At 43.2% G+C, this 25,173-nt stretch overlaps 1 protein-coding gene across 6 annotated transcripts in view; it reads right to left on the bottom strand.

Moving 5' to 3' along the window:
* The window catches only part of GAD1 (glutamate decarboxylase 1), a 46,373-nt gene that overhangs the window by 11,872 nt on the left and 9,328 nt on the right, over positions 1-25,173 (bottom strand). The window contains exons 4-12 of one of the 6 annotated variants that reach the window (XM_005573441.4): positions 21,211-21,369; positions 19,639-19,881; positions 13,915-14,005; positions 6,506-6,618; positions 5,051-5,166; positions 4,887-4,966; positions 4,610-4,664; positions 2,848-2,964; positions 223-287 (exon numbers count right to left, since the gene is read on the bottom strand). In XM_005573441.4, coding sequence (XP_005573498.1) covers positions 223-287; positions 2,848-2,964; positions 4,610-4,664; positions 4,887-4,966; positions 5,051-5,166; positions 6,506-6,618; positions 13,915-14,005; positions 19,639-19,881; positions 21,211-21,369 — 1,039 coding nt within the window. Of the gene's footprint in view, positions 1-222; positions 288-772; positions 2,583-2,847; positions 2,965-4,609; positions 4,665-4,886; positions 4,967-5,050; positions 5,167-6,501; positions 6,619-8,006; positions 8,093-13,914; positions 14,006-19,638; positions 19,882-21,210; positions 21,370-25,173 lie in introns of those variants that run through there. The other 5 variants (XM_074009428.1, XM_074009429.1, XM_074009430.1 and 2 more) reach the window with 5 other exon arrangements.

The following is a 25,173-nucleotide window of genomic DNA, read 5'->3' as shown; positions in this document are numbered from 1 at the left end:
CCTGGCGTGTCTTTCTCTCTTTCTAAATTGTGAATTCCTTCAGGACTCCTTTGACTGGGAAATAAATCATCCAATAAATGCTCAACAAATGCCTGCTGAATTAAAGTGAATTTAGACCGAAATACGATGCAGGGGATCAGGGCAAGGCAGTGCAGGCTGACATCAGAGCATGTCTGTTTGATGTGCTGGGTGGAAGGAGGCCTGGCGAGTTCTGGCCCATACCTTTCTATGCCATTGAGTTTATGGCGGTGCTTCCTGGACATGAGCAGCCCACCTCCCCAGGCAGCCTGTGGGGACAGAGAAAGGAGAGGAAGAGGGGAGCAGTGACATTTAAGAATCTAAAACTAGTCATTTTTCACCTAGTAAAACATGAGCAAGAAAGTACAAGGTGAAAAACATAAGTTTCTCTGAAAAGTTCAGCCCACACTGATTGTTCAGTCAGTTGTGATTCTTCATTGCTTGTCATTTCTTTTTCAAAGTTCCTCTGGAGTGTAGCTGCACAAGTGATACAGCTAGGCGAGGTCTGAGCCTGAGGAGCCTGAGGTGCCTGTTCTACCAAGACCCAAAGGTCCAATGGCCTAATAGCCCAATGTGCTGTGGAAAGCCAACACAGTGAATCCCCCTCCGGGTGGCTCTGGAAGCTGCCCAAAAAACTGAGGCCTGCTGTCTGGTTCTTCCCAGAGCAGAATACTAACAGCTCCTGAAAAACTCAAAAAGCAGCAGTTCCTGCTGGGTTTGGAGGTCTCACAACAGCTTATATAACAAGAAGACATTTTTGTGGGTACCATGATGCATGTTTACTGAATAATTGGGATGCCACATGATACACAGCCTTTGTTAGTCATTAGTTCAGTGGCAAGGCAGATTATCCTACTAGCCAATTGTGTGAAGTTAAATCCCTAAGAAAATGTGCAGAGAAAGAAAAAAAAAATACACCCAGTCACACATGTGAAAATGCATCTTTTGCTATTGTGAATAGTGCCGCAATAAACATACGTGTGCATGTGTCTTTATAGCAGCATGATTTATAATCCTTTGGGTATATACCCAGTAATGGGATGGCTGGGTCATATGGTACATCTAGTTCTAGATCTTTGAGGAATCGCCATACTGTTTTCCATAATGGTTGAACTAGTTTACAATGCCACCAACAGTGTAAAAGTGTTCCTATTTCTCCACATCCTCTCCAGCACCTGTTGTTTCCTGACTTTTTAATGATTGCCATTCTAACTGGTGTGAGACGGTATCTCATTGTGGTTTTGATTTGCATTTCTCTGATGGCCAGTGATGACGAGCGTTTTTTCATGTGTCTGTTGGCTGTATGAATGTCTTCTTTTGAGAAATGTCTGTTCATATCCTTTGCCCACTTTTTGATGGGGTTGTTTGTTTTTTTCTTGTAAATTTGTTTGAGTTCTTTGTAGGTTCTGGATATTAGCCCTTTGTCAGATGAGTAGATTGCAAAAATTTTCTCCCATTCTGTAGGTTGCCTGTTCACTCTGATGGTAGTTTCTTTTGCTGTGCAGAAGCTCTTTAGTTTAATTAGATCCCATTTGTCAATTTTGGCTTTTGCTGCCGTTGCTTTTGGAATCAACCCAAATGTCCATCAGTGACAGACTGGATTAAGAAAATGTGGCACATATACACCATGGAATACTATGCAGCCATAAAAAAGGATGAGTTTGTGTCCTTTGTAGGGACATGGATGCAGCTGGAAACCATCATTCTTAGCAAACTATCACAAGAACAGAAAACCAAACACCGCATGTTCTCACTCATAGGTGGGAACTGAACAATGAGATCACTTGGACTCGGGAAGGGGAACATCACACACCGGGGCCTATCATGGGGAGGGGGGAGGGGGGAAGGATTGCATTGGGAGTTATACCTGATGTAAATGACGAGTTGATGGGTGCTGACGAGTTGATGGGTGCAGCACACCAACATGGCACAAATATACATATGTAACAAACCTGCACGTTATGCACATGTACCCTAGAACTTAAAGTATAATAATAATAATAATAATAATAAAAAAGAAAATGCATCTTTTGTGTTTCTGGGAAAATTTGGGATTAAGTCTCTTAGTTGACAATGCCTTTCATATACTGCCTTATTTTTCTGAAATGTAGCAGATATTCTTTTTTTTTTTTCTTTTAGGACAGTTTCGCTCGTTCGCCCAGGCTGGAGTGATGTGGCATGATCCCAGCTCACTGCAACCTCCGTCCCCAGGTTCAAGCGATTCTCCTGTCTCAGCCTCCAGAGTGGCTGGGATTATAGGCGCCCACCACCATACCCAGCTAATTTTTGTATTTTTAGTAGAGATAGGTTTTACCCACATTGGCCAGGCTGGTCTCAAACTCCTGACCTCAGGTGATCCACCCGCCTCGGCCTCCCAAAGTGCTGGCATTACGGGCGTGAGCCACAGAGCCCGGCCAGATATATTCTTTTTAAGAGACGTGTCATAGATGGCTGGACTGAAGGCAGGTAGCTGAGGGTTCACATTCATGGCCACTTTCTGTATGTTGTATCTTCTATTTTTTCACTCTGAAATCATTTGTAGCCATTTGTCCCAACAAAGCTACCTGGGAAGGCAATGAGACCATATTCTAGGATGAAACACAGAAGACAGCAATCGACTAGTAAGGAACTGGATGAGTCCCAGAGGATGTTCCATGTCTGTGGTGTGTACCAGTTGTGAATGGCTGGCTAGAGTCCAGACAAGAACTGGAACTAATGTGGTGTGGAGAGAGGGCTGGCTGGGGCGTGGAGAGAAGCTTGAGGCAAATCATAAAAAAGAGCTGCCTCTATCCCCGACATGGACTGGCCTCTCTGAGTTATAGCACTTACATCTACATGCAGCCAAAGGTTGTATTTCTCACATATATCTGCAATCTCTTGTATCGGATCAAAAGCTCCATAAACAGTTGTGCCAGCAGTTGCATTGACATAAAAGGGAACATATCCCTACAAGGTAAGACAGATACAGACTGATTAGTGTTTTTAACCTTTCTCATTTGCTGATTTCCACAGGAAGCAGAATTGTATAACATTTATTTCTAACAGTAATTGGCAAAGCTTATGTGTTACCAGATACTACGTCTAGTAGTGTTTTGTTGGCTCATTCACTCATTCATTCATATATTCAACAAATATTTTTTGAGTGCCTTTTATGTGCCAGGCCCTGCCACAGATACTAGGGACTCTGCAGTGAGCACAAGAGATAAAGAATTCTGTCATTGCGGAGTTTACATTTTAGTGGCAGGTGACAGATAATAAGCTAAATTAAATAAGCAAAATATACAATATGTTTGATAACAATAATTTCTATGGCAAAAAATAAGGCAGGAAAGAGTAATAGAGTAAGTGTTTGGAATGATGGTCAGGTAGTTCTGAATATATTGGAATGATGGTCAGGTAGTTCTGAATAGCATCATTCTTTTAAGAGGTTATGTTGTTTTAAGTGTATTGATATAATAATTATACTGAAACATTGTGGGGTTTGATTGTTTAAAAAAGGTCTATACACTGTGAAAGCTGATACACTCACTAACAGTGGACATGGTGAAATGTTGACATAAATAAAAAATAAATGAAGGAATAGAGTAATAGATCTAAGACAAATTTGGGGAAATCTGTGAATCTTAAGCTTTTCTTTTTTCCCGAGACAGGTTCTTGTTCTGTCACCTAGGCTGGAGTGCACTGGCACGATCATGGGCTCACTTTAGCCTCTACCTCTCCAACTCAAGCAATCCTCCCACCTCACCCTTCTGAGTGGCTGGGACTATAGGCGTGGACCACCACACCTGGCTATTTTTAAAAATTTTTTGTAGAGATGTGGGTCACCCTATGTTGCCCAGGCTGGTCTTGAATTACTAGGCTCAAGGGATACTCCTGCCTCAGCCTCCCAAAGTGCTGGGATTACAGACGTAACCTCCTATGCCAGCCCTGCCTCTTAGGCTTTTGTGAAGCTCAGCTCCACCTCTGTTCCTTGCTCAGTCTTTACAACACTTAGACCCACCTCCTGTGCCAAGACCCCAGCAAATAACTACAATTAGAGAAGGAGGTATAAGAATGTAACCAAAACAACCATGTGTTGGTAAGTGGCCTGACAGCTACCTGGCACTGACTTGTGGATACATCTGTTCTATGAGTTTTTTGTTTAATAGAGTTTGTTGAGGCTGGATTTGCCAAGTACCATGGGCCATCTGCCAGGGCATGGAAGCACTTTGCTAAACAGAATCCTAAGCTAAAATGGCATTTGTTAAAATGAGATAATACCCAACAAGTAGTAAGTAAAAAGTTCAATTAGGCTATATCTTCATGATGCTCAGAGAGTTGATTTATTGAAGAACATCAAACCAATCAGTTGGCACCATGACGACAGGACAAATATTTTAATGACCGAATTTTTCATTGTTTAAAAAATCCCTGATATTGTGTAGACACAGTTTTAAAACCAAATTATTTTACAAGTTGGAAATAAGCAAATATCTAAGAATAGAGTTTTAGAAGCACAAGAAAATTGTCTCATATTATCAAGGACTTTTTTGTCTAGAGCAGAAAGAAGGTATTTTTAAACTAGGGTTTAGATGCACCACAGAGTACATACCTTCTGTTTGGCTTCAAGAATTTTTGCCTCAAAATCAGCTGGAATTATTTTCCCCCTATAATTATTGGAAAAGGAGGGAAATTAAAATGAAGAATCAATGAGATTGCACATGAAAAAAACTTTAGCAGCAGCAAAAAGCAATTTAATCGGATATTTTCAACAGACCATTAGCAGCTTGGCACACTGTACTGAGCCAGTCTTTAAGCACAATAAAACAAATTTAACAGATGAACACATTTAATACATCAAGAACCTAATATTCACTTTCCCTGCCTACCTTTCATTGCACTTTATCAAAATCACATTGTCAGTTCCAAAGCCAAGTGCAGCCCCAGCTTTCTTTATGGAATAGTGACTCTGCAACAAACAGAGGCTCGAGGTTAGAAGTTGGAGAGTCCCCTGAAAAACACCTCTATCCATGAGAAAGCATCCCCGACTCACGTGTTCTGAAGTGAAGAGTACCAGTTTGGGCACAGCCGCCATGCCCTTTGTCTTAACTTCCGGGAAGTACTTGTAGCGAGCAGCCATGATGCTGTACATGTTGGATATGGCGCCCCCTGTCAGCAAGCGGACATATTGGGAGGTGTTGAGGCTCTTTCATTACTGTTTCTAAAAACGAACGCTGAGCTGGTGTCTCAAGAGACAAGGGAGGTCAGGAAGCGGAAGGATAATATCCTGATAGGTTTTGCTGGCTTCCCTATTGCTGGGGCTTCCCACTGGACCCTTTACCCTGGGAATACAAGTAGTCACACTTATTACCAAAGCTATCTAGGCAGTTTGGCTGGAGGTGATTCATGTACTTCAGTGCCCTTTCCACCTGAAGTCTAGACAGAAATATAAGAGGTAGCTGCATCAGTGGCTGCAAAGGGATAGGTGAGTTATATCCTTCCTGCTTTACTTTCTGCTTAGTCTATTTACTGAACAAAGATGAATCTGTTCCGAGTTCAGAAAGACAGAGAAAGAAAGAGTAATGGAGCCTACAGAAAGAAACAATGATATTTCTTGGTTACCTGCCTAGGTGCTCTCTTCAGCCCAACTGTTACTGAGTCATTTAGGAGAACTCTAAGTTTATTAAAATAAGAACAAACTCATGTTTACCTAAATAAAGACACAAGGAGAACTGACATAACTATGTATGTTTGGCCAACACAAACTAGTTAGTTTTACATTAATTATCTGACAATTAAACTTAGGCAAATTTTGGCCTGCTTGAATTACCTAGATAACTGCAATTCTTATGTATTCTTTTCCCCTTGTACACAGTCACACTGTCTCTGACACCATCAGAATACCTATCCTTGTTTTAAAAATTCTTATTTTATCTACTTCAAGCTAGAGATTCAAAGTAGATATACTATTTTGACTGAAATAAATCAATTAATTAATAATCTTGATTCACTGATCCCCAGCATAATCGAACTGCTGTTGACACAATGGAGTTGTTTAATAGTGAGACCTTGTTTCTAGAAAAGAAATTTTAAAACAGCTGGGCATGGTGGCACATGCCTATAGTCCCAGCTACTTGAGAAGCTGAAGCAGGAGGATTGCTTGAGCCCAGGAGTTCGAGGCTGCAGTGAGCTAAGATCACACCACTGCACTGTAGCCTGGATGACAGAGTGAGATCCTGTCTCAAAAAAAAAAAAAAAAAAAAAAAGGGGGGGGGGATTCTTTAGCATGATCTAGACACAGCCTTTGTCAGTTTTTATGGATTTATGCATAGGCTTTGTTAGTTAATTCATACAGAATGTAGCATTTTTGCTAGTCTTCATCTTGAAAAAAATAGCAAGTCAGAGTATCCAAAAAAATTTTAAGGCATTATTCTTCTACAAACCTACTTCATATTTTGTATTCTTGAGAATCCCAAACCTTGAGAAGAGGAAGAGAAGAGAAACCTACCAGGAGAAAATATCCCATCACCATCTTTACTTGACCATCCAACTATCTCTCTCATCTTCTTAAGTGTTATTTGTTCCATGAGGACAAACACTGGTGCAATTTCATATGTAAACCTGGAAAGGTGGTAAGAAAAAGGATGAAAGAAAATAAAGAAGTCAAACCATTTATTTTAGGAACACAGAGGATTGGTTTAATATTTGTAGTTGGGTTCTTAAAAAAAAAAATGCTGTTCAAAACCACTAACACGATTCATTTCCTGGAAATGCATTAAGTTGCCAATCATAAAATGTCAGAAACCAGCCTGGGTTACTGAGAGAGGTGGTGGAAGTGCCAGCCCTGTGATACTTCACCAACAAAATAGATTCTAATCTGAATGAAATGTCTTAGGCATGGTCCACCCAGAGGAATAGAAGGAAAGAAAATGACTTTTCTGAGTCCCTTTTACCTCTAAGATTGTAGGACAATGCAAATGTTAATTGAAAAAAGCATTCCAAGTTCTACGTAAAATTGGTTTACAATTTGTTTTTTAAAAAAACTGACTGCCAGTTGCACACTTGTAGAATATATAAAAGCCAGAGCCAAAGTCTATCTTTTAAAAATAATGTAAACATCTGAAAGCTAACTGTGAAGATAATTGGAAATATTGACCCAGGTTTTAAAGATCTCAATATAATTATCTACACGGTTTTTCTACTAATAATCCTCAAGGACAGCTATGTTTCTATAATTCTCTGAAGTCAATATCTGTCAAGAATAATTCTAAGTGATGATTTTCTAATTACAAATTATAAATAACAAGAAGACGGTCAACTGGCATACACAGCTAGCTGTGGGCATCAGATATCTTGGCAGGTTACATTTGTCTTCTAACAAACTGATTTAAAAGTAGCAAGCAATGCTCTTTTCAAAGCAATTCAACACAGAGGCATAGTCTGGTAGACTAATCATTGAAACAAGATCGTGAGATCAAATGTGGAGCCTAAGAAAAAATCAAGGAAGGTCTGTCTGCAGAAAATTAAGCCAGAAAACAAAAAGGTATTTACTAAGCTCTGAGGCTCCTTGTCTTTCTTGTTTTCGCTTGGCATTCTTTAGCATTAGAGTCTGTGGGCTGGGCTCAGATCATCCTCACTGAAAAGAGATGCCTAGACTGACTCAGCTAAGTGACATAGGGAAGCTTTATCGCTGGTTAGGGTGTTTGAGCCAAGTGCTAATGTTGAAGACTAATGGGAATTCTTGCTTGCTTAATGTGAGGAAAGGCTATTTGTAAGGATGAGATAACTATTGTTGTACATAAGACACAGGTGAAGCTACTAAGTTTTAATTGTGGATGAAAAAAGCAGTCGAATTAATCACATGGAGGTAAAAGAAGACAAAAAGATCCTGAAGGATCCTCAGATATGTTGGTGGAAGTATTTTATTTCCAAAAAGAATATGTCCATTTTCCTTGGGAGGCCCCTGGAAATTTAGGAGGAAGACCCTTGGAAACCATGTGTGCAGTTACCATCACCTCTGGAGGTCACAATCATGCTTTGGTTCTGCTCTGAGCCCCATCACCGTAGCAACCAACACTCCCTCATGTCTGATGGCCTGATAAAGGAAGAAGAAGAGAAGGATTCCTGGTTTAGCCTGTGCTGCCAAGTGTACCAAGAGGCAAACTCATGATGGGCTTTTAACCATTCTTGAACAAATGTGTTATTAATGGTTCCACTGGTTTTTGGAAATGTTGACATGACAAAAGTGTTTGCATGGCGAGGAGATATGGTGGCAGTGTATGTGCTAGAATCTCCAGTACTATATAAGAAAGCTCTCTGGGGTAAGGCAAGGAACAAGTGAAATCACATACCATAATATCAGAACCATATCAAAGATTGGATGAAAGTTGGCTTAGGGTCAAGTCAATGTTGGCCAGGCAGGAACCACATGGACACGGGAGAGGGAATGGGACTGAATATCAGGCATAGGTCCCACTCCATGCTTCAGATTTAAAACTAATTAGGCCCGAGGTTTGCATGAATTAGCCTCCCCAAGGACCAGGAACATGGCCATTACTCTCAGGATTAGGAGGAAGAGTCTAGAGAGTTTATCATGATCTCATCTATTTCAGGTTCCTTATCTATGTCAGGTACCTGATTCCTAAACTTTCTTTCAGTTCTATTCAACAAATACTTACTGAATGACTATTCTCTCGCCAGGTGACATCCTATGTACTAAGGAAACTAAGATATTAGAAGACACCATTCTCAACCTTGGGGAGGAAACCTACTAGGATGAATCTAGCATCTGGTTCTTGGCCTTAGCGGCATCCTGTTTGATAGTTCCCGCCTGAGTCCAAAGGACCAATTTTCCACTCTTTTCCTGACTCATGAGCTTAGTCTTGACACTCTCTCCTGAAAGCTGGCATATCAGTCCATGGCTGCTGATCCACAGCCAGGCCTGACAAATGGGCTGTCATGATGTTCTTCATTCCTGACACCTCTTCTGACCCTGCCGCCCCATCCTGGGCCATGTTTACAATCTGTGCAGTTGCACCCACAGCCTTAAAGAAGGCCTTGTAGTTCACCTAAAACAGTTTTTAAAAATTTTTTATTTTCAATTTTTTTTTTTTTTTTTTTTTTGAGACGGAGTCTCGTGCTGTCACCCAGGCTGGAGTGCAGTGGCCGGATCTCAGCTCACTGCAAGCTCCGCCTCCCGGGTTCACGCCATTCTCCTGCCTCAGCCTCCCAAGTAGCTGGGACTACAGGCGCCCAATTTTTTTTTTTTTTTTTTTTTTTTTAAATTTTGTGTAGAGATGGAGGTCTCACTATGTTGCCCAGGCTGGTCTTCAATTCTTGGCCTCAAGTGATCCTCCCGCCTTCACCTCCCAAAGTTCTGAGATTACAGTCGTGAGCCACCGTGCCCAGTGGTTCTTCACCTAATTGGAATCGCAGACCCCTTTGGGAATCCTAGGAAATCTGTAGTCCCTCTCTCCAGGTAAAAAAATGAAGATAGGCATATCCTTTTGTATAGAACTATAGGAGATTCTTCTTTTGCAACCTGGACTCCTGGTTGGGTACCCTTTTCCTAAGTGACTGATGAAAGCAAATGAAGTCAAGAGATCAAAGGTCAAATATGAATTCAGAAGAAGCTGGTTAGATGCTAAAAGTCAAAGTACAAGATTACATTTCAGAGTCAGAACCAGAAACTAAACCTGCCAGAAGCTCTGGGTTGAAGCATAAGAACATAGGATTGGAAGTAAAGATTTAAAACAGTAGGATGGTGGCGTTTATGGAGTGACACTAAAGGAGCATTCTGAGCATGTCTATATTCCAAGTCGGGAAGTGAGTCAGCCCTTTTTCAGGGGTTCAACTCACCTTCCCAGAGGAGTTCACTCAGAGCGAAGGCAAATTGACTGTCAACAAGCTGTAGTTCTTGTGTGGCAGTCTGCTTGTTGCTAGCCATATCAATTTTCCCTTGCTTTGTTAAATTTTATTTATGTTCACTCAGATCAAAGACTATATTTTCTACCCTTTTTTGGTGTGGTCATGGACTAAGTTCTGGCTAAAGAGGCTTTATGGAAATGTATGAGACTTCTGAGAAGGTTTTTTTTTTTTTAAATCAAAAAGGAGTATGTCTCTTTTGCCCCTTCCCTCCCCTACCCTCCTCTACTCTCCCCTCCCCTCCCCTTCCCTTCGTTCTTCCCTCCCTCCCTCCCTCCTTTCTGAGTTCTGGAACACAGGAGTGGTGGCTGGAGCTCCAGCAGCCAGCCTGTACCATAATGCAACTTTGAGGATGGGAGCCATGTGCTACAATAGGGATTAGAAAGGCACACAAAATCTGGATCCCTAGTGACTGTCAAACGGGGAACTTCTTTAATGAGAGAAATAATCTTCCATGCTGACTCTATCCTGATACTCCTCTTGACCTCTTCTCCTAAAAGATGTGGCAGGTAGCACATCTTCACTTTAAAAGGTAACACAGCTGAGGGGAGCTTAGGGAAACACTCTACTATCCAGATGATGAGAGACGGAAATAAAAGAGTCAGGAGGGTCTCACATAGCAACAGTGACTGTGCGGTGGTTGCCTTTCCTAGGTGCACACACTGTACCTTGTATACACTAGGCACTTAGGACTGGAGCCATTTTTAGTCTTCAGAACCACTCTGTAGGATGGATACTATTATCCTCCATTTTCCTGATGAGGAAACTGAGGTTCAGAGAAATTCAGTGATTTGTTTTAAGATCTCCAAGTTAGTGTGTTTCATCAGAATTCCAAGTCTACGTATGTCACAGCTGCTTTTCCATGACAAACGAGAACTGCTTACCGCAGGCTCCTCTCTAATGACCTGCCCAGTGGTGTAAAATGATGAATAACTCCCATAGAGAATTTCTCCTGGATATTTTCTATGAAAATAAAGTGCTAGATGGTTGAAATCATAACCTCGTAGCAAAGGGTTATGATAGATCTTGCCATTAAGATTATGTATTGCCATTAGATGTTTGAGGGCAGGCTGTTGTTTACTCAGGCCCTGCTCAACCTGCACAATTGTGCTTGGCGGCCCTGTTTTGGAAGAAAAGAGCTGTAGGTGCCTTGGACAACTACACATTTATGAAGTTTTTTTTGGATCTTCACTGAGTTGTTGCTTAGAAGAAGAATATACTGCAAAGCTATGTGCAAAAGCAGGTATAAAGGCATGGACACAGACGTTCTTTTTTTTTTTTTTTTGAGATGGAGTCTCGTTCTGTTGCCCAGGCTGGAGTGCAGTGGCAGAGTCTCAGCTCACTGCAACCTCTACCTCCCAGGCTCAAGCGATTCTCCTGCCTCAGCCTCCTGAGTAGCTGGGATTACAGGCGCCCACCACCACACCCAGCTCATGTTTGTGTTTTTAGTAAATGCAGAGTTTCCCCATCCTCGAACTCCCACCTTAGGTGACCCACCCACCTCGGCCTCCCAAAGTGCTGAGATTACAGGCATGAGCCACCATGCCCAACCTATGGTCTTTCTATTCTAATAGTCAGACACCTTGCACTTTGCACCTGAGTCAGGTTATTGGATCATTTAAAGAGGCTATGACTGAGGAATATAATTCTTATTTTCTATGTCAGCTGTCACCTAAACTCAATGGGAGTACAGGACCAAAAACCAGGCATTATCACTAAATAAATCCTGCACTGCCATAGAAAGATCCTTTTGCCATTCTTTCCCAGACTTATTTTGAACACTGTTCCCAATCGGAGAAGGAATTGTCACAGGGAGCAAATTTTGCCTCAGCTCCTGACAGTGCTGCCACATTTCATGATCTTCCAGGGGAACTGGCTTAGAACAATTTCTAGATAATAGTTATTACTTCTTTAGACAATGCCTGTCTCTAGAACTGACAGAAACTATTTTGCTATTTTAAATAACTTTCTCTATCGATCTGTTGGAATCCGATCATATTTTATAAATATCTCCCATTCAGTACAGCTGCAATTACTACATGTCATTTAGTTGGATTGGCCTTGACCTCAGATGGCTGGGACACATTTTAGTGTTTTGCAGCTGAGCTAAGAGAAGAGTAAAAGACTTCGGTTTTATGAACACATGCCAAAAAAGGAGAATTTGTGGGATTTTTCTGGTTGAGGAACATCTGGTCATAAGTGGTTGAAAGGGGGGAGGTCCCTTATTTACCTTGAGACTGAAGACATATATATACATGGAAAAAGCAGCTGAGAGCCCTGCAGAACACACACTTAAAGGTGCTGAGTAAATTCAGGGCCTATATTAATATGGGTACTTGGATTTTAATAGATATGTATTTTTTACTCTGGTTTTCTCACTTATTTTCCAAATAGTTGAGTTAAAAACAACTATATTTCCTAATTTAAATTGTTCCTTAGTGCTAGATACTACAATTAAGCATTAATGTCTTTTCTCAAACTATAATTAACTTTACTATGATGTCTGTGCTGGCTGGTATATTTTTATCTCAAAAATCACAATACGGTAAAGATTGCTAAATGGAGCTTTTTGTTCAAATTCCAAGCAACTGTATCTTTGACCTGTATTCCTCTTGGCCCTTTCAAATCTCAGTGACCCAACATGGACACTCCATGAAGCTAAGCATGACTTGCAAGGAGGGAGCATGAAAATCATTTTAGTTTTTCGATCAGTTTAATCTTTTATGCCTTTTAGCACCAAAGGCTTCACTTGTCACATTTGCTCTTTAAAATTTGTCACTGTTGTTTTAAATTAGCCAAGAAAACAGGAATTCTTAATTAATAGAAACTTTTCTGAATATAGTTACGTATTTTGTGTCACAGCATTAAATAGCTTTAGAATACACATGGGTCACTATATAATTTTAAATGCCCTTCAGGTTTTCTGGCTGAGAGCAGTTTAAGAAAAACAGAATACCTTAAACTTCAATAATTTACATTCTATCTTGATATCAAATGGAATTTCTCATTTTAGGCAATACTACCCTTTCACCTAAATTCATTTCTTGGAATCTACTTTTCTATGAACTTAAAAAGTGAGTGGCTATTTTCTGAATATTTCCACAGTGACGGACACCCATATAATTCTTATGTAGTTGTTTTAAGATTATTATAAGATAATTTGTTTTATTGTTTTCCTTTGGATACTTTAATAGAATGTGGTGCCATTGTCTGGATGTATAGATACTGGTAAAACATTGTCAGTAGTGTTGAGAGCAAAGGCAGTACTCTGATGACCCTCCATCGATTTGTAATCTGACATTTTCTTAAAAGAGAGCACATGTATGTAGAGAAAAATTTGGGGTGACTGCTATAAGACTACCCAGGTATAACTTGTGCCCATACCATACAGGACCTTAGAGTCAGTTTCATGTAAATTTTCAAGAACTTAGAAACAAAGAAAGGCTTTGCCTATACAAATAAGTATGAAAACAATGTCACGTTTAGAAAAACAATCACTTATTTTGAAAAGAATATATACTGTATCAGTACTGGCTGAATTTTGTTTTAGAATTTTTAGTTAAGCAGTAGGTTGATCAAATTGATTTGTGGGTTTATGGTTGCTTTAATTATGGAAGAAATATGATCTAAATGATAAGGACCAATGTGCTTGGGTAGAAAAAGGTAAAACCAAGATCATACCTCAAAACATAACCTCTTTAGATACACACATTAAGAGAAATGGGTCTTTTAACATGAAATTTCAACACTACATTTTGGAAGTCAGAGTTATTATTTCTCATGACCATGTTCTTCTTAAATTCCATTATTAAATTCAACAATAGTTTATCAAGTATTTACCATTAAATCAGAACTATGATTAAACCTAAAGATTTTAAGAGAAAAAATGACCAGGGCAACTTTAATAAAATAGAACCACTGGAATTGAACTTTTAAAGCAACAAGCCGTAGTCATACATCAGGGTCGCTTATATGAAAACATATGGGACTTACATATTAGTATTGGCTGTTGATGTCAGCCATTCTCCAGCTAGGCCAATGATATCCAATCCAGTGGAGAGCTGGTTGAAAAATCGAGGATGACCTAGAGAGGAAACAGAAAAGCATCAAGACAAATGCAGATTTCTCAACCTATCTTCAAGGCAAATGGCCTGCCCCACTGGGTCACACTGATGGGGCTTGCATCCCAGTGATATGTCGAATAAGGCTGCTCAAGGATATTGAAGAAGGAAGGGCAAGTTGACCCACCCCATACCAACCATTAACATTCATGATGTCCCCCAAACTTCTATGTTTCTAAAGCATCATGCTTTTAAAGAATAATATCTAATATCATGAAACAAATCATGCTTTCCAGTGTTTTGTGTTTCGATGTGTTTTGCCAATATATATATAGTCAGGTGACCTTCAGATTAAATTTATGGCTGAGATAACCTAGCTCTCCTCTGTGAAATGGGCAGTCACAGCCTATTTCACTCATTGAGTTGTTGGTGAGGTAATTGTTTTTGCTACACAACTCTAAATCCCTGTGCAACCCACAGTATGCTTTAACAGGCTTTGCTCTCAGCAAATTCAGGATTGTTGCCAAGTTTTTGCCAACTTAGCATTCAATGGAAAACTCAACTCCACATCAGCAGGCTTGGCTCAGCTGTCAGGAAGGAGTCAACGCAATAGATTATCTAGGGACGTGTGGCTGGGAACTGGTGTTAGAAAGATATGCTGACTGCTGTGTTTCCAGTGGAAATTGCCTTTGCTTCTGAAAAAAACAAAAACAAAAACGGTCAGAGAGCTAGTGTTAGAATGTTCCTGGTCTAACTCTCCTCTCTGAGAATCTCTATTCTTCCCTAGATGTGATTCAGAACATCTGGACTATGACTTCTTATATCAGAAGATACCAACCTCTGCATCTTAAGAGCCCTCACAAAATAATACTGGTTTTTAGAGAAAACTAAAAGAAGCATAACTGGTAAACTTAGTTTAAGTATGGGGCCATATTCTAGATATTCATGTGGACTATCCTAGATAGTGAAATGATTCCATGTTACTCGACTTTGCTCGTTGCCAACAGAATCTGAGGTCTTTTGAAACAACACATTTTATTGAAAGTCATTAAAATATATATGCAATATCCATTTAAAAACTTTTAACAATATACACTTCATTTTAAGACAAGACTGAATGGTAAATAAATGCAGTCACAGTATTTGATAATGTATCAAAACCATACAGTTTGGCAGAGACAAAAGATGGACAAAGAGAGATTAACACAAAGTGAAACAGTATCTCTTTGTCAATTAAAATATAAAGGACACAAAGTCCTTCAAAATCTTATTTTTAGTTTATGGTTACAACCTTGAGCCCCCAAATCTTATATCTACCAGAATTTCTATTAAGTAAAAAGTTTCAATTTCAATTTCAATTCTCTATATTGGATGAAAATAACAGATGATAGATACGGTGCTGGGCCGCTCATGGCCTAAATTCAGGTAGAGGGAGAAGGAAAGAATTATTTTTTAAAGTAAAGCTTTCCTACAAATAAACTACAAGAAAAAAAAAAAAAGAAGGGTTGGAGGGGGAGATCCCTTGATTAGGAGACATGGCAAACAATTGCATGTAAGAAACTTATTTGGATCCTGATTCAAATGAGTTTGACAAAATTAAAGCATTTATGATGCTCATGATACAACTGGAAATTTGAAAACTGACTAAATATTTCATTAAGGAGCTTTAAATTTTTTTCCAGGTATGACAGTGACATTGTGGATTTTTAAAAAAAAATTCTTAAGAATGAATATTGGGCCAGGCGCAGTGGCTCATGCCTGGAATCCCAGCACTTTGGGAGGCCAAGGCAGGTGGGTCATCTGAGGTCAGTAGTTCGAGACCAGCCTGGCCAACATGGTGAAATCCCATCTCTACTAAAAATACAAAAATTAGCCAGGCATGGTGGCGGGCACCTATAATCCTAGCTTCTCAGGAGGCTGAGGCAGGGGAATTGCTTGAACCCAGGAGGCAGAGGTTGCAGTGAGCCGAGATCATGCCACTGCACCACAGTCTGGGCAACAAGAGTGAAACTCCAACTCAAAAAAAAAAAAAAATGAATGAATATTTATGGATACAATAATATTATGTTGGGGATTTACTTTCATGTAATGTAGGTGATGGGGAATGGATGGCGGTACAGGTAAAAGCTGATTAAATAAAGCAGGGCATTAGGTATATAGGGTTCATTATAGGATTCTACTTTTGTATAAGTTTAAAATTTTCCATAAGAAAACATTTAAAAAAGAACAACGAAGGGAGTCCAGCATATCTACAAATCACTTAAAGTAGCTGCTGTGGCTGAAGGCTGACTAGTGCCTGTTAGTTAATGGGAAATCTCTGTATGCTGGTTCATTTTTTAAAATAAGTCTTTTATTAATTTATAGAGAAATTTCTAAATGCCATTATCATCTCTTCACAGACTATACCCAGATCAGTATGTTTTCACTATTAAAACCCAATTCATTATTTTGGCTGAGCCCATTGATGCATTCATATCCTTGAAAAAATACTTTCTACTGTTTGTAGCTACTTGTGGGCTTTACCCTATTGCTCCTTATCTATGCTTAAATTCCACATCAGCAACCAGGAGCTGTTTTGACGTGGCAGCAACAGCATGCTTTTATCAGCGCCAGCATCCTGAGATATAGCAGGAGGTTTCACATTGCTTGGAAGACTGCGAACTCTGTAAAGACAAATATCTGCTTCAAGAAGCAACTCTGAGGAACAAAAATGAATGTTTGCAGGCTAAGTACCTAAGTGGGTTCATACACTGGACTAATAACAGTCAATGCTTTCTCTCTCTCTCTTTTTTTTTTTGAGACAGAGTCTCGCTCTGCCGCCAAGGCTGGAGTGTAGTGGTGCAATTTCGGCTCACTGCAAGCTCCACCTCCCGGGTTCATGCCATTCTCCTGCCTCAGACTCCCCAGTAGCTGGGACTACAGGCGCCTGCTACCGCGCCCGGCTAATTTTTTGTATTTTTTAGGAGAGATGGGGTTTCACCGTGTTAGGCAGGATGGTCTCGATCTCCTGGCCTCATGATCCGCCTGCCTCGGCCTCCCAAAGTGCTAGGATTACAGGCGTGAGCCACAGCACCTGGCCTTTTATTTATTAATTTATTATTATTATTATTATTATTTAAACAGGTCCTGCTGTCACCCAGGCTGGAGTGGTGCAGTGGCGCGATCTCATTTCACTGCAACCTCTGCCTCCCGGGCTCAAGCAATCCTCCCACTTCAGCCTCCAGAGTAGCTGGGATCAGAGGTGCACACCAGTACGCCCGGCTAATTTTTGTATTTTTGGTAGAGATGGGGTTTTGCCCAGGCTAGTTTTGAACTCCTGAGCTCACGTGATCCACCTGCCAGCCTGCCAATGTGATGAGATCACAGGTGGGAGTCACCAGGCCAGGCCTGTCAGTGCTTTCTCTGACCGCAAGATGCTTTGGTTTTTTAGATTATATTAGATGATATTATGACAAAATCATGTATCATGTATTTGTATTTGAGGGACAACGCCATTCTGGACTTTCATAATAAAATGACGTAGTTCTCATCTCTCTGAGAAAGTGTAGAGCAAATTGACAAAGTTCAAAATATCAGACCAAAGCAAGTCAAGTTAAACATACTTGGGGAATTCTGACTCTTTTTAAAATGCAGCCAAATAACACTATTTGTTTTCCACCAGGAATAGATTAGCCATCTGACCAAGATGAGAAGTAACTAATTGTAAATTGATAGAGTGCTTTTCTTTAAAAATCAAACAACATAAACTTTGTACATATAATTGAGTCTTGTGTATCCAGCAGTTATTTAATGAAGCTACACTTATTCCAGTGGTGTTGGCAGACCTCAGCAGCTCTCTGGGATTCCTCATTTTAAAAAGCATCTTTGGCCAGCATCATTATTTCATTATAACACTTTGTTTTTGACATCCAATAGTCTTACTCAGCTCAATCACCACCAGCCTCCTAGTCTCAGTCTTAAATCTATCTTCAAATGATGAGGAAGAATGAGAGGGAAAATAAAGAAGGAGAGACAAGAAGAAAGAACACAGGATTGCCAGTTGTGACCTTGGGGTTTTCCCTGTGGTGGCAACTATGCTAGGGATGGTCAGTTCTTCTAGATCTGTCTGCCTGAGAGCTCAGGAAAGCCAGACTGTAGTGTGGAGAGAGTTATAGGGAGAAGAAACCACTGCGTCACTCCTGGGCTTAGTCCAGTCTGAGCTGTTTCTAAGCATCTCAGAGGCCCCAAAGTCCTTGAACTTGAGGTAATTGGAAAGCAACTGCTTTGATGAGGATTGCTGATTAGAGAGGGCTCCTGGAACATGAAAAGGAGGCAAGAGGACATCCTCAAGGACTCCCACTGGAAATAGAATTTGGTGACTCAGAGTGTCCAAAGCTCCAGAAGTTGCAGTAGAATGAGAAGGCGTGTGCATGTGTCTTTTTGGCCTAGCCAGTAAAAGGTGTCATGGGTTGAATTGTGTTCCTCCAAAAGATGTGTTCAAGTCCTAATCCCTGGTTCCTGTGAATGTGACCTTATTTGGAAATCGGGTCTTTGCGGATGTAAACATGTTAAGATGAGGTCATACTGGATTGGGGTGGGCCTTAATCCAATGACTGGCATTCTTATGAGGAGAGGGAAATTTGGACACACACACAGGAAGAAGGCCACGTGAAGTGAAGGCAGAGGTTGGAGTGACGCATCTACAAGCCAACAAATGCCAAGGAATATCCACAACACCTGGAACCTGGTAGATGCAAGGGTGGATCCTCTCCAAGAGCCATCAGAGAGAGCATAGCCAGCACCTTGATTTTAAACTCAGCCTCCAGAATTGTGAGAGAACAAATTTCTATTGTTTTGAGCCATCCAATGGGTGGTCATTTATAAAGGCATTCCTAGGAAACTAATACAGAAAGGGAGGGGAAATAGCCCAATTCTCCCCAGTGTCAGGGACAGGCAAGGGCAGGATTTATCAGAATAAAATAGACCTGAAAATGGACGCAAGAAAAGAAGCAGAGGATGGGTCATTCTGCTCTCTTTAGGTTGTGAATAGCCTAAATCCAAGAATGAAAATTCTTCTTTTTTTGAGATAGGATCTCGATCTGTTGCCCAGGCTAAAGTGCTGTGGCAAGATCTTGGCTCACTGCAGCTTCTGCCTCTTGGCCTCAGCCTCCTGAGTAGCTGGGACTACAGGTGCATGCCACCATGCCCAGCTAATTTTCGTATGTGTATAAACATATATATATATATATATATATATATATATTTTTTTTTTTTTTTGGTAGAGACAAGGTTTCACCATGTTGCCCAGGCTGGTCTCGAACTCCTGAGCTCAAGTGTTCTGCCTACCTTGGCCTCCCAAAGTGCTGGGATTACAGGCATAAGCCATTGTGCTTGGCCAGAATGAAAACTCTTTATACAGAACTTGACCTAGCACCAAGTATTTCTATCTTTTTTATCTACTTTTACCATGATATATGCTGATGAACTTTTGCCTGGGTCAGGTCCCTCCACCAACTGTTACTGCCCAAGCTTGTTCTTGTGGTCACTGGGTGCTTTGCCGCCTTCTCTCACCAGGGCTGTGTTTTTCCTCCAACACGAGTTTGATATCCTTACAACTGGCAAGGGTGAGATGGAGGGCAGAGTTGCCACTACCTGTCCACCCGATTCTCCCCCTTACCTGTGCGAACCCCATACTTCAAGGTGTCTCTGCAGTCAACCAGGATCTGCTCCAGGGACTCGGGGTGGTCAGAGAGCTCCAAGTTGAAGCCCTCCATGCCTTCCAGCAACTGGTGTGGGTGATGGAAGTCCAGCACCTTGGTGGAGCGATCAAATGTCTTGCGGACATAGTTGAGGAGTATGTCCACCACTTCCAGGAGGAATTGCACGGTTTGCTCCTCCCCGTTCTTAGCCGGAAGCAGATCTGAATTTGGGAGAGCAATGAATGGTTATCACCTGACTCATATCTAGATTTCTTCAGCCCAGAGACCCCTAATATTAATCATGCTATCTGCATAGGCCTGATTTCATTCCGGGATATGTATGTGCACTGAGAATCTGATGTACCACATCCCCAGAAAAATGCACATACCCCAGAAAAATGCACATGCACATAAGTTTGGCATGTTTTCCTGGGAGTTCACAGCCTTTCTGACAGGCTGCTCAGACGTGGAAGGAAGTGCTCTGAGATGTCCTGAACAACCTGCAACTGCGGTTGTCATCTGCAGGTTGAATGGGCATCTGTGAGGAGTGTGATGGAGGGGGCATCTGTCGTGCTCCCCTGGGACTAGATGTGTCCCTGTCCATCTGGTTTAGTGTTGTGATGTGCTTGGTTTGTTGGCATCAGAGGGTAAGTCCTCTCTGGGTAGAGCCTGAGGTCCCCCCTGAAGAGGGTGGTTCTTGGCGGTGTCCTTAGACAGGAAACTGGAGCTGGAAGATGGGGCTCAAGAAGGTGGGACAGGGAACCCCTGCCTCTTTCTTGACCTCATCCTTTTGGGCCTGGACTTTCAGATATCCAGAGGTGACTTTGGGTTTCAGGCTCTGCAGTAGTCAAGCTAGAGGTTAGGCAGGGAAAAAAGCTGTAGGGGCCCAATCCTGTAGCTCATAGGCAGGCTGTGCAACTGTGCACGATACTCTCTGTGGCTCCCTGGGTTAGCTCCAGGGTTCTAGGGACATATTGTTTAACACTCTGGTCTGCCTTCTGTGGCCCTGTGGGAAGTTCATGGAAGGGGATGGCAGTGGATCTACCTGTGAGCTGTTTGGGAGAGACTGGTAAAGCACCTCCTGAGACGAGAGTTGTGAGGCAGCAGGGGTTAGTGAAACATCTCCGAAAGGAAAACAAGTTCCAGGACACTCGGTTACGAGGCTCAGCATGCAACTTCCCACAGTGTGATTTTGTGTGTATGTGTGTGGCCAGTCTTGCAGGATAAATGTTATTAAGGAAATCATTAGATTTTCTTATATGTAAGGTTCCTTCGACTCTGAGTCTATGAATCCATATTTGTTCCCTCGAGTGTCTTTAGAGTTGACTTTTATTGACTGCCCTCATCCAGTTTCCAAAATGATAGAGACCTGGGCAGCAGGGAGAGAGGGAGTCAATTATATTCCCCCAAAGTCAGAAAAGCAGTTTCTTGTGGGTTCAGAGAGAATAATGACATTTCTTGATAAAAGAAGTAAAATTGCAGGAAACAGTCAAGAAACTCAAATAAGAAATCTACTGGCTAGCATGGGGCAGGAGTGGGGCAGGGGCTACCTCTAGCAAACAGGTTGGAGAAGTCCGTCTCTGTGCGCCGGAAGCGGGCATCCCGGTCGCTGTTTTCACAGGAAAGCAGGTTCTTGGAGGACTGCCTCTCCTTGAAGGCACTCACAAGGCGACTCTTCTCTTCCAGGCTGTTGGTCCTTTGCAAGAAGCCTATGGCACAAAAAGCTGCTCAGAGAGAGTGCTGCAAACTGCCCAGCCCCTGAGGGTCAGCTGCGGAGCGAATTAACTCTCCAAGCAGGGCTCTTGTTTCTTCTGAGAAGAGAAGTGAGTGTCTGCGTTTTAAATATAGTGGCCCTGGCACCACTCGCCTTCAGGCAGGGAGGGGGGGCCGTGCCAAGTGTCATCAGTGGCAAAGACCCAGTCATGCAAGAGAGAAAAACAGTAAGTGAAGCCCATTCTCCTCTCTGAATGTGACAGTGAACTCACAATTAAGTAAGTTGGACAGCTTCCACTCCAGTGACCAGCCCCAGGATAGGGCTTTAAAGGAGGGGACACAATCAGAGAAGATGCTGCCAGCACTGTTCATGGGCTGTATAAGCAGAAGGAGGAGAGGAGAGAACAGCAGAGGGAGGAGGAGAGGTGAGGACAGCTGAAGGAGGAGGATGAAGATAGCAGAGGAAGGAGAGGTGAGGATGGCAGAGGGACAAGGAGGGGTGAGGACAGCAGAGAAAGGACAGTGAGGACCACAGAGGGAGGAGAGCAAGGACCGAAGAAGAGGAGGGTGAGGACAACAGAGGGAGGAGGGTGAGGACAGCAGAGGGAGATGGCGAGGACAGCAGAGGGAGGAGGGTGAGGACAGCAGAGAAGGAGGGTGAGGACAGCAGAGGAGGAGGGTGAGGACAGCAGAGGGAGGAGGGTGAGGACAGCAGAGAAGGAGGGTGAGGACAGCAGAGGAGGAGGGTGAGGACAGCAGAGGATGGCAGAGGTGAGGACAGCAGAGGACAGCAGAGGTGAGGACAGCAAAGGGAGGAGGGCAAGAACAATAGAGGGAAGAGGAGGGGTGAGGACAGCAGAAGGAGGAGGGTGAGGACAGCAGAGGCAGGAGGGTGAGGACAGCAAAGGGAGGAGGGTAAGGACAGCAGAGAGAGGAGGGTGAGGACAGCAGAGGGAGGAGGGTGAGGACAACAGAGGGAAGAGGAGTGAGGACAGCAGAGGGAGGAGGGTGAGGACAGCAGAGGCAGGAGGGTGAGGACAGCAAAGGGAGGAGAGGGAGGACAGCAGAGGGAGGACAGTGAGGACCATGGAGGGAAGAGGAGGGGTGAGGACAGCAGAGGGAGGAGGGTGGGGACAGCAGAGGGAAGGGGATGAGGACATCAGAGCCAGGAAGATGAGGACAGCAGGGGAAAGATGATGAGGACAGCAGAGGGAAGAGGGTGAGGACAGCAGACAGAGGAGGGCAAGGACAGCACAGGGAGGAGGGCAAGGACAGCAGAGGGAGGAGAGATGAGGACAGCAAAGGGAAGAGGAGGGGTGAGCACAGCAGAGAGAGGAGAAGTGAGGATGGCAGAGAGAAGAGGAGGGGTGAGGACAGCAGAGAGAGGAGGGTGAGGACAGCAGAGAGAGGAGGGTGAGGACAGCAGAAGGAAGAGGGTGAGGACAGCAGAAAGAGGGTGAGGACAGTAGAGGGAGGAGGATGAGGACAACAGAGGAAAGAGGAGGGGTGAGGACAGCAGAGGAGGAGGGTGAGGACAGTAGAGGCAGGAGGGTGAGGACAATGGAGGGAGAAGAGTGAGGACAGCAGAAGAAGGACAGCGAGGACCACAGAGGGAAGAAGAGGGGTAAGGACAGCAGAGGGAGGAAGGTGAGGACAGCAGAGGGAGGAGGGTGAGGACAGCAGAGGGAGGGGGTGAGGACTGCAGAGGGAGGAAGGTGAGGACTGCAGAGGGAGGAGGGTGAGGACAGCAGAGGGAGGGGGTGAGGACTGCAGAGGGAGGAAGGTGAGGACTGCAGAGGGAGGGGGTGAGGACTGCAGAGGGAGGGGGTGAGGAATGCAGAGGGAGGGGGGTGAGGACTGCAGAGGGAGGACAGCAGAAGGAGGAGGGGTGAGGACAGCAGAAGGAGAAGGAGTGAGGTCCAACAATGAGGATTCGGGCAGACACTTTCCTCCAGCACCAGGTAATGCTCACAGGGTTGAACATAAGTGGTATTTTTCTGAATGAAAACCTGAATGCAGCTTTTCTTGTACCACCCCCTCTCCTCGAATAAAGGTATTGCGAGACAAAAAAAAGCTTCAATCTTATATGTGTTGCCATTTAATTCTACAAGTACTTATTGAGCACCTGTTGTACAAAAGCACTTTGCTAAGCATCTAGGATGGGGGACCGATAAAACTGAGTGAGACAGATCCCCTGCCCTCTAGGAGCCTACAAGCCTGCCAGATGGTGACCAATGCTGGAATAAAAATAGTCATCCAAGAACTCCACAGAGATGACAGGAGGGATCTGAGCCCAGGGCAGGATTCTCAGTGCCTCATCACCCCTCGGAGGGAGTGGAAAGTTCTCCTGCCTGAGGCCAGCAGGACAAACTCCAGCAGCAAACGGGGAAGGAGAGTTGAGCCAAAAGGGCAGGAGAACCTGCCAGTGTAGAGCATGCTCCCCTCCACATCTCCACCGTCCCCGGTGGGGCTCCTGGCCCGCACACCTGCTCTTTCCCTTGGCTTCTCCTCCTTCAATTCAGCCTTAGTCTTATCCCAAAAGGCAATACACTGAAAAGAGAAAAATGTTCCAAACTTCTGGTGACCCCAAAGCTGTCTCTGTAAATACCAAGATCCTTGGAGAGTCATGTGTCACAAGGCAGACTTGGAAGAAAGTCCCAAGAGGTGCAAAAAGGCAAGTTAATCTGGAGAATTCAGCTTTGCTTCCCAGGACACAATTCAACTGTGATGGGTGGGAGATGGAGGGATGCATGGGAAGGCTGCGGTGATTAGAATCCTCCCACACAAGGGAGCCAGGGGCTATTTCTGGAGGGAAGAATGGGAAAGCAGAGGCACTAAGCTTTTTGTTGTTCCCAGCACCTTTTACATTTATCACTAAAGCCCAAATGACATGAGAAGGGGGGTAAATACACTATAATAGAGCTCTACACTTGGGTATAAAGATGGGGTTGTATCCTTTTCCATATCTCTTTGCCTACTTCCTGAATTCCTCCTCCAAATCTTCAAAGTCCAGAGCCGGGAGCCAGCGCTCATTTGCCAGAGGGATGCAGGATCAGATGGCACCTGAACTCTGAGACTGCTCCCCTCGTCCCAGAACATTGAGCTGTGGAATTTGCCAGACTTGAAAGATCAAACCCATGTGGCCTCATGCAGTGAGGTTCTACCCAGCTGAACCGCCACTCTGTTGTCCCTGATGTCTGGTTAGGCTTCTGACTCACTCCCTGAGTCTCCCCACCTTGAAGCCCCTTCCGTCTGGGCAGCTGCAGGAAGCAGAAACTCGGCTTGAGGTTTTGACACAGGCTCTCCCAGAGATGCCCTGATGAGGCTGACGGATGATCATCATGCTACAGCTTTTTTTTTTTGAGACGGAGTCTCACTCTGTCGCCTGGGCTGGAGTGCAGTGGCATGGTCTTGGCTCACCACAACCTCCATCTCCTAGGTTCAAGTGATTCTCATGCCTCAGCCTCCTGACTAGTTGGGATTATAGGCGTCCACCACCATGCCTTGCTAATTTGTGTATTTTTAGTAGAGACGGAGGTTTTACCATGTTGGTCAGGCTGGTCTCAAACTCCTGACCTCAGGTGATCCACTGTCTCGGCCTCCCAAAGTGCTGGGATTACAGGTGTGAGCCACCGTGCCCGGCCCTATGACACAGTTTTAAACTTGCATCCCATTCCTTGGGCTGCACTTCCAGTAATGTACTAGGAATCAGAATCCTCTCTAAATCCTGTAATTATTTTATGAATAGCACACTTACACTGCATTATAATTTATGTTAAAAACAATTAATTTGCTAGTCT

The sequence above is a fragment of the Macaca fascicularis genome, chromosome 12 (genome assembly GCF_037993035.2).
Source record: "Macaca fascicularis isolate 582-1 chromosome 12, T2T-MFA8v1.1".
NCBI classification, from domain to species: domain Eukaryota; kingdom Metazoa; phylum Chordata; class Mammalia; order Primates; family Cercopithecidae; genus Macaca; species Macaca fascicularis.
Note: the sequence above shows the minus strand (reverse complement) of the source record. Positions and strands in the feature narration are given on the sequence as shown.